This window comes from Artemia sp. Qi Xiang Cuo, chromosome 12 (assembly GCF_049724085.1).
Source record: "Artemia sp. Qi Xiang Cuo chromosome 12, ASM4972408v1, whole genome shotgun sequence".
In the NCBI taxonomy this organism is placed as follows: domain Eukaryota; kingdom Metazoa; phylum Arthropoda; class Branchiopoda; order Anostraca; family Artemiidae; genus Artemia; species Artemia sp. Qi Xiang Cuo.
The window spans coordinates 57224065-57234449 of NC_142805.1; the positions used below are offsets into that span (position 1 = coordinate 57224065).

At 32.2% G+C, this 10385-nt stretch overlaps 1 protein-coding gene across 1 annotated transcript; it reads right to left on the reverse strand.

Moving 5' to 3' along the window:
* Positions 1 to 6116: 6116 nt before the first annotated feature.
* On the reverse strand, positions 6117 to 6719 carry LOC148946320 (uncharacterized). The gene has a single exon (XM_089097663.1). It carries the CDS (start codon positions 6717 to 6719, stop codon positions 6117 to 6119), a length of 603 nt encoding a protein of 200 aa, XP_088953789.1.
* Between the last annotated feature and the right edge of the window lie 3666 nt (positions 6720 to 10385).

The window sequence follows — 10385 nt, forward strand, 5'->3', positions numbered from 1 at the left end:
TTTATGTGGCCCGCTTATTTCAATGCTATTTATTAATATAAAGCAGTGAATCTACAATCTAATCAATTTAATAAAATTCACAAATAATATTTCAATGAATCACGGATAGTAAAAGTTTAGCACGACAAATTTAATCTTACAGAGTCAAAATCTATTCAAAATTGCCAGCAACTGAAAAGCAAGATACACGGAGCTGTTAGAATGGTGATTGGTTCAACTATACGATTGAGCATCCTGTGCTGGGAAGCGAGGTTGGGAAAGTCGAAGGGGATAGGCTTTGCAACATTAGTGATGAAGCCTGCTGAAAAAAGTCCAATGTATATGAAATTCACTTTATTCCACGCAAAAGCTTTTTTAAACTATACTACTGTCGCCTGTAGCAACTCATTGATCATAATTTTAGTAAAAGCTTGGTCACCATAGTACTGAATTTTATGGTTAATTAATGTGTGTTTATTGTTTGTTATATATTGTGTAATATTTTGAATTTAACCTAGTAGCGTCTTCGGTAAATGGTAACTTTTCTTCAGTAGGGCTGGAATAAAATTCTTGCCCCCCCCCCAATAAAAATGCTGGCGCTAGGCCCCTGGTTACCTATTGTCCAATATTTCATAAACCAGAGGTCAAGTCTACTTAATTGTAGTTCTAATTTAATTTAAAGCCGTTTTTTGGTTTTATAGAGCTGTGGTTTCAATATTATATCTAAAGAAATCTATTAAGGTTTATCAAGTAATAACAATCAACCTTTCCTCTATTCTACTGGGACTATTTTATCTTCATTGTCATGCTTATCTCAATTTTTTTTTTTTTTTTTTTTTTTACTTTAGTTTGCCATTGCCAGTCTAAATGGCGAAACCTTAGGGAAGTTTTCATCAGGGAGCATAATCAGATTGGACAAAATAAAAGCAGGTCAGCAGCAACAACAAAAAAGTATGGAAGTGGTAAAGCAGCATGAAATTCCTTATTGAGCAAGTTAGCCATGAAGAAACAAGTTCAAATTTCAATGAAGGACTCAATTGTTCAGGTATGAAATAAAATTTAAAAAATGCACAAATAGTGCTTCTACAAGCAAGTTATTGCAGCAAGTCACTAGAGACAAGCTTAATGTTAGTCACCTAAGACACTTTATCTTATTATATAGGCTGACTTATTTGTTGATCTTCCTATTTTCTATGGAATTCCAAAAATAACCATGTATGATGCAATTTCACCAAATACACTTTCGATTTATTGTTTCCAAACAATAGAAACAACTTTCAAATTGAAACTAAATTTTACTGAATAATACACAAAAACGAAATTCATTTATTTAAATTATTTTATTGTTGATCAAAATAGCCACAAAACAACAGCTTCAAATTTCAACGAAGGACCCTCCATTATTCAGGTACAAAATAAAATTAAATGATGCAAAAATACTGCTGCTACAAGTAATTTTTTACAGTGCCAAGTCATTTACAACAAGCTTAATCTCGGTCACTTAATATACTAAATCTTAGTTTGTAGGTTGACTTATTTGTTGACCTTCTTAATTTATTATGGAATGCCAAATATATACATCTCTATATTATGTACTTTCACAAAAGATACTTTCAGTTTTTTGTTTTCAAACAATAAAAACAACTTTAAAATTGAAATTAAAATTTTACTGAATATTACACAAAACCTGAATTTATTTTTGATGAGAAGTCTAAAATTGAAAAACTGTAAGGGATAAACATGAAACAGACCCCACCCCCAAGATTTATATAGGTAGACAATGACAAAATGATGACTATCAAACAGATTAGGACTTATAAAAACCAAATAAATTGAAATGGTGGTAAAGCCATTTCCCATAAAATTCATAGTAGCATGTGTTAAATTGAATTGGCTAGACAGGGTTTGGACTTTCTTTTAATTGATATTACAATCAACCTACAATTAAATTGAACTGTTGGAATATTTTGTTATTTGTAAATTTCACTGCTTTTTTGAATAATTGGCAAGTTGAATTTAGCCATTACCATAGCTTCAAATAATTTTAATCTTAGCTTGTAGGCTGACCTATTTGTAGGCCTTCCTATTTTCCTTTTTTTGGAAGGTTAAAAATAACTATATGGGATGTAATTTCACCAAACACACTTTCAGTTTATATTTTCCACTATAAATGACTTTCAAATAGAAATTTAAATATTACATAAAAGCTAAATTTATATTTGATAAGACAAGTTTCATCTTGAAAAATTGTAATGTAGAGGCAGGATGGGACATGCGTCCCATCCTCAACATTTATACAGGTAAACAAAGATTAAATTAATGACGATATGGACTTATGAAACCCAATATATGTATGGACTTATGAAACCCAAATAAATTTAAATGTTGATAGATAAAAACTCTTGCCCATCAAGTTCAAAGCAGTCTTAAGCATACGTAACACTAACTTGGCTAGACAAAGTTTTAGATTTTTTTTTTTTTTACACCACAATCATCCTAGAATTCAATTGATGTCTTGCAATATTTGATATTTATAAACTTCATAGTCATTTAGAATGAATGACAGTCTCTTTCTGATGATGAACTAGAATGTAATTTCATTATGCTTTTTGTGTTTTCAATTTAATTGTGTATCTTTAATATATTTCTTCTCTAGTTGCATATTTGTTGTGAATTAACCTATTAATATATATTTAGAAAAATCGTATACTAGTTTTGGTGTTCAGATCTTTTTTTTAAATACAATCTCATTGTTTCAATTAAAGGTTCTTTTTGTTATTAGGAACCAGATGTTAAAATTGCTGATGTTGCAGACCCTGACTTTGAAGTGTTTTTTGAGGCTGAAAGAGGAAGTTCTCATGTAACAGACAATGAAGTATCAGAGTTAGTTTGGTTCTTCAAGTGCTGCACCAACACCTGAAATGGACCCTGCCTTGAGAAGTCCAGCATCTCAAAAGGGCACAAAAAGGGCCAGAAAAGATACAGAAGACCAACAGAAAACTCTTCAATCAATGATAATGAATAAAGAAGATGTAGATGATGCATTTTGTGCAAGTCTTGCAGAACAAGTGCGTCACTTCACGCCACAACAAAAAGTATTAGCAAGACTAAAATTGCAAGAACTAATTTTTAAAATCGAAAATAATATATTGTTCTATGATAACTATCAAGATTAATTTTTACCCTTTTTTACCTATTTAAAGCTGTCACTTTTAAAAATTCTTAGACTAGTTATTCTTAACGTTTCCTAAGAATGATTAAACATTAATAAAAAGAAATTTTAACCATCTTTGTGTTTTTTTTTCTCAAGAAAAAGTCAGGGAGCAAATATTCAGTCGGGTATTAAAAGGTCATATCTCCATAACTGTAAACTTTCAGAAGAGCGAAAAAAAATCACAGCTTTTTATTTCCCCTTTGATAACCATGAAACAAAAACAGATTGATATTCAAAACCAATACATATCATTTCGTTGTTGTTTTATGGTTTTTGGAGGGGAAATCACATCTATTCTGCACTAAAGTTATGTCTTTCATGAATGTTTAAAGAATATTTTTACTTACATTCTTGACTGGACTGCTAGAAATAAGCAAAGATGCAAAGGTGCAGATGGATAACAAAATATTTATCAAGGGATCAGTGTTTTTTCATAGTTTAAAAAAAGTTTGGAAGTACAGGAAGATGATTCTGCAAACAAAGATAAGAATATTGGAAGCTAGGAAGTATCATGATCTATGAAGCTAGCAAGAAGAATGATCTTCTTTTGTGCTTTTTCGTTTAGTCTAATTTCAAGAATTTGGCATGCTTATCAAGACATACCGCAAAAAAAGACTGCGACGAACTGTAGGATCATATGGCTTTTTCAGAAAATTTTCTGACCAACTTTATGAAACCACATCTAGCTGCGGCAAAATAGAGAGGTTGAAGTGGCATTACAGCCTCTCACGATATTTATCTCAAGACTACAGTGCAAAGAATATTGAACATATATATAATTACCTAACATTTGATTTGGTCATGGTTAAAACTATGGCGGACGAGTCAGATATAGTTGAACTGAGCCAGTTACACAGAATGATAGTTAATGAACATGAAAAGCTTAGAAAACTGTTTATATCCTATTGGACGATACTTATTCCAGAAAACTTCTCTGTGTCTGCAATTTTGACGGAAGACCTGAATTTCAGAAACATCCCTAAGACTTTAAGTGGTTACTCGTTAGCAAAAATTCGAAGTCTCTTGAAAAAAACTTATAATTATATTAACGTGGCTAAATATTTATGTGGTAATCGGACAATTACTACCCAATATGAAAATTTAAAGAAAAAGTTCACCTTTTTGGACTATGGTTTCAACGACAATTTTTTACCCAATTTCAAAATTTACAGAAATTAAAGTTGTGTTTCTAGATTTGGGCTTGCCAAGTTCACCAAATGTTTAATCCAACCTAAATTAATGTTGAGGAAAAGTTTTAGAATGATTTATGATATATAAGAAGGATTTCAAAAAGCAAGACACTATATTGAAGAAAAAAAAGCAAAACTTGTCTTTACTAGTCGAAAAGTAAAAGTGGTCACAAATTTGTTTTGTCAGGATAAACATGTCATTCGGAATTTAAACGGACCGGTTGTAGTCCCATCACTGTCCCTTGTTAGTTCGTTCTCTCATAAAACCTTTCAATCTTTCTTCCCTGACATTTTAAAAATAATTGAGAATCTTGAATTCAGTAAATGGAACTTTTTTATCATTTCCCCTTGTTCTTGAATCCACTCACGTTGTAGCAGCTGAATCGAAAATACACGTGTGTTCAACAATTGCAAGAAATATCCAAAATATTAGTAAGGACGCTAGCTCCAAGGGTATATTTCTTCAGTTCCGTTTATTCGAGGATCAAAATTTAATACAAACAAGTCAAGAATGGTTTCAACATTTATGCTTACCGATTATTTTAAATGTCCTGAAACGAATGGAAAACTTACATGGCATAAGTGTCTTTTCTGGAATGGATCGTTATGCAAAAGGATGCTCCAAAAAAGAAGACATCAGAACAGCTGGCCAATTACTAGATGCCGTTGAATACAAACTTTCAGAGGTCCTAGATAGTTCTAGCTCAAAATTTTTATCGAATACTGATGACATAGCCGAAAATACTTTTAACTGTAGTTCATACAATGAAGTGATAATCAATATTACTACAATTGTTAAGGACAGTAGAATTCTGGTAACAAGCTTTCCTTATACTGACAGATCAAGCTTTTGCGACTTTCCATGTGGGTCAGAACATTCCAATTTAAGCTTTATGATCTATAAAGATGACAATAAATCGCAGGACCCTGTTAAGGACATTGCAGTGCCTTTTTTTCAACTAAAAAGTAAGATAGTAGACATCGGCTCATCCTTTTTTCAATCCAAATTTTTGTTACAGTATTTCGTCCCTTGAAAATGTACTTTAGAAATTGTAAGAATACAAAATGAAGTATTAACATCGTGGTTATGTCTTGAGACTGTAGAAATTTGACACATTTATGCAAGTGGATATTGTGAAAATTGTCTTTCGTCAAAAAAAAATGTTGACATTGGTAAATATGATTCTGAAGCATGGGTGCTCTAAAAAAGGAGGAAGTTTTTCTAGATGCTTTTGTGAGAAATTGCCTATGGTTGTTTAGGTTCCCAGCTGACTGACTGTATTTCAAACAGTTGGCTGTACAAAAAGTGTGGTTCAATCCTACTTTCTAGGACTACAATGAGAGAAAGGTTGAGATGGCTAGGACTCGTTCTGTGAATTAAAGATTATAAACTGCCCAAGATTGTCCATTTTTCCCAATTTTCTAAGGCTAAATGGAGAGGAGGTTGTGCCGTTATGGGGAGAGGACGATGTAAATAAAGATTTAATGAAAATGGTAAATTCTTGGGAGGGTGTAAAGAGGGAAGGTTTTGAATAGATTAGGATGGAGGAACAGAATGTATAACTATGTCGGCATCAAGCAGCTTAAGGCTGTGGTGAGTTGCTAGTAGTAGTAGTAAAACATCAAAAGGACTAAAGTTATTTATATACTCCTTTGGTAAGGAAGTATCATTGGTAAAAACTTATGGAAATGTGAAATCTAATATAGTAAAAAAAATGTATTCAAACAAATAACTATTTTGATAAAAAAAGCAATCCTTCAGATGAGCAAAAGTTCTCCTTGTACTTATTGCAAACTTGCAATGCGAGATTTGTATAGTTATTGGAGCCCTGTCTCTGAAATCTTTGTCCCCAAACACTTGGGACTTCTTTTCTGCTTTGGGAAGATAACATATCTGGATCTACCTGATTTTCTGTTATTATTAAATTATGGAGAGACCAACATGCCTTTATTATACTATTCACTGTCTCAATATTACTGTCTATTGGCATATGGAATATGCACCATCTTGCTGATAATATCCCAAATACATTCTCAACCACCATCCTTGCTTGAGAAAGACGGTAATTAAATATTCGTTTCTCCCTATCAATCAGCTCTAAGCCACCAGGAAATGGCTTTAATATGTTGTATTTCAGTGGAAATGCCTCATCCGCCAAAAACACATAAGGAACAACTGCACCAATTTCTAAAGCCTTCTGTTCAGGAACATCAAGGGAGACATCAATAATGGCCTTGCCAAAACCTGACCTACCAAATAATCCTGAGTCACCAGCACTACCTTCTGTTCCAACATCAATTAAAGGAAATTCGTAATGGGCATCCACTACTGCCATTAATACAACACTGAAAATTTTTTTGTATGAATAAAATTTTGATCCACTATTATCTGGACACTTTATTCTGATATGTTTACCATCTATTTCTACTAGGCAATTAGGAAAATCCCTCTTTCTTTTAAAATATCCTGCAATATTTTTAAAATCATTACTGCTTGGTGATTTTATGTAAGTGTCTTTCAGGTTTATCCAAATTACTTCTCTGGTCTCACATGTGATTCTTGAAATAGTAGAACGTTCCACTAAATATTGAGCTGAGAGAGATCTTCTGCTTTCTCCAGTTGCAAGGTATCGCAGGGTAATGGCTAGCCTTTCTTTAGTGCTTATAGGCTCCCGCCAGGATGTAAATTCCTTTTTAATGTCATTTTCAACAAGTGATAAAATTTCATTAAATTGTTCAGGATTAAGCCTAAAATAGTCAAAATACCATTCTGGGTCATTTTCTTCCATATTTTTCGCCAGAATTTTGTATGCTCCATTATTTCTTCTTTTTTGTAACACTGGCCTCACCCACAAGCGCCGAGTTTTTGGTGATTTGCTCTGAAAAAAAGCTGCCATTATTATTAGGTCTAAGTCAATAAAGGGAAAAGTATTCTTCAGACAACAAATTCACAAACTTCTTCATAAATATTTAAAGCAATTAAGATAAACTGAATATAGAGAATATGGTAAATACCTACCTAGGTACATAAATAAATATGAGAGTTGTGTATCTTATGATGAAATCATGGTTATTGATTTGCCCAATCTTCTTTTTTTTAAACTTAAAAGTCTTCTATAACTATACATATGCTTCAAGAACGATATATAAAGGATTTATTTCTTTATTTTTTTTTTACATAGTGGTCAAACAAGGATTAAGAGTGTAGACTGAATTAATCTAGCCTAGCCAAATTTCAGAAATATTTCTATTAAATCAATAGAATCTATGTTTCTTTTCCAGAGGGATCAAAATATTTATTAGAACTAAAACACAAAATTTTTCTTTAAGTAATTACAATAATTTGCCCCTTGACAAATTGAACCAAATACAGCACTGATCCTCCAAAAAAAAACTACATACACAGAAATAAAAATTAAGGTTAGAGATGAAATCTTCAATTACTATAGCCAAATTTCAGTAATTTTGTCTCTGAAATTTATTTTTAAGAGATGTATTAAATATGTTTCTTATTTTGTGTCTTTTCATCACAGACCCAATACATTAATCATCAACAAAAAACAAATTTATACCTTTAGTTGATCATGAAACATTCATAATACTAGTAAACCAATAGGGATAGTTTCAATTTTGTGTTAATTTCTCTCTAACTTAATGCATTAAAATCACAGCAATTTACTATGTTTAAATAGCCTTTCAACTAGATTAGTACTCTCAGATGAGAAGAAGTCATGGGTACATTTGCAAGCAAGTCAACTATAACATTTGGAATAAGGTTAAAAGACACACTGAGTGTTATATTTTTTTAATGACTAACAAATCAATCAACAAATTTATCATCATTTCAGGTATAAATATAGGCTATGAATGAAAGAACCACTTCATTTTTTTTAAACCTCAAGGTCATTTAAAATTCCAAGAACAGTATGTAAGGATTTATTTCTTAATATTTTTTTTTGAAATTGGATAAAATTTAAATGGTGATTCAATTGATGATGGTTATGTCTGAATACATCAGGGAGAAATCCTGGCTGTAAAGGTAAGTCTATTTTATACCTACTGAGCCTAAGTTTATCTTAAAAAATTAAATTACACTTGGTAGCAAGAGGACAAATAGTTTCTAGATAATCTGAATATTTATCAATTATTCTCGTTGTTACCCTTAAAAGTTTGCCCTAGCAACTTCTATTTTTGGCCAGATGCACTTCTAGGCTATTAAACAATTTCTTTATTTAATTTTGTTTACAATAATGAACCAATTGATGATGAGAAGCAAGTGCAAAAAAATTAATGAAAATTAACATAGGCTATATTTACCCTATTACAGAAAGAAGGCATGGGTGCATTTCTAAGCAAGTCAATCATAATATTTGGAATTAGGGTTAAAACACACTGAGTGGCATATTTTTAGAATAGCTAATAATCAATCAACAAATTTATCTTCATTTCATGTGTAAACACAGACCAGCCTGAAGTAATCGCCCATCGCCCTGGCCATCGCCCTATGTTCAGTGTTGCCAAATTTTGAAGAAAAACATTCCTCACCGATCGGCCAATCTTTCAAATTGATTAAAGTGTTACCAAATTTTGTCTCCTTTAACCTAAAGGACTATTAAAAATACTTTAACACAATTGACTAACAGGAGGGAAGATTCTAAGGGGTAAGACACTACTTTTTGGGACTAAACCTCATCTGCTTGACTAGTAGCTCATTTTAAAGCCCATTTTTCGCTGATTCATAATATATATGTTTTACCGCGTTTAAAATTCTTGAATTCAATTTATTTCTCAAATAAAGTTTTTTTAAGATATTCAAAATCCTTGTCTTACAAAAAAGCAGGCGATTACCTTGCTTTGCCTTGCTTTGGCTTATTATGCCCTATACAGTGTTTTTATGAAGTGAAAAACAATTTACCATAACATTCAACATTTCCTTCATTGCTACAACTCTTTATGACTTTTTCATTTAACCGGGGCGATTTTCTTATCGCCCTAGTCTTAAAATTCCAGCCATAGGGTCAAAGAATCAGAAAAAGGCTCATATTCTTCTCAAAACGTGGAGTAATATCATCAGACGGATGAGACGTTTCAAATGAGCTGTCACTCGCCACAAATCGGAGCACAATCATAATTGACTCACAGCAGAGGAGATTCTAAGGAGTCAGACACTAATTTTTGGGACTAAACCTTTTCTGCTTGACCAGTACCTCATTTTAAAGGCCATTTTTTGCTGATTCATAATATATACGTCTTAACGCGTCTAAAAGTCTTGAATTAAATTTAGTTCCCAAATAAATTTTTTTAAGAAATTAAAAATCTTTGTCTTACAAAAAAGCGGGCGATGGCGTCGCTTTGGCTTATTCTGTCCTATACAGTATTTTTATGAAGTGAGAAACAATTTACCGTAACATTCAATGTTTCTTTCATTTCTACAACTCTTTGTGACTTTTTCATTTAACCAGGGCGATTTTCTTATCGCCCTAGTTTTAAAATTCCAGCCATAAGGTCAAAGAATGAGAAAAAGGTTCCTTATCTTCTCAAAACGTGGAGTGCTATCATCAGACGGATGAGACGTTTCAAATGAGCTGTCACTCGCCACAAATCGGAGCACTATCAATTGAATCACAGCAGAGAAGATTATAAGGGGTCAGACACTACTTTTTGGGACTGAACCTTATCTGCTTGATTAGTAGCTCACTTTAAATCCCAGTTTTCACTGATTCATCATATATACATCTTACCGCGTTTAAAAGTGTCGAATCCAATTTATTTCCCAAATAAAGTTTTTTTTTTTAATTCAAAATAGTTGCCTTACAAAAAAGCGGGCGATGGCGTTGTTTTGCCTTATTATGTCCTATACACTGTTTTTATGAAGTGAAAACAATTTTCCGTATCATTACCATAGCTTTCAATGTTTCTTTCATTGCTACAACTCTTTGTGACTTTTTCATTTAACCAGGGCGATTTTCTTATCGCCCTAGTCTTAAAATTCCAGCCATAAG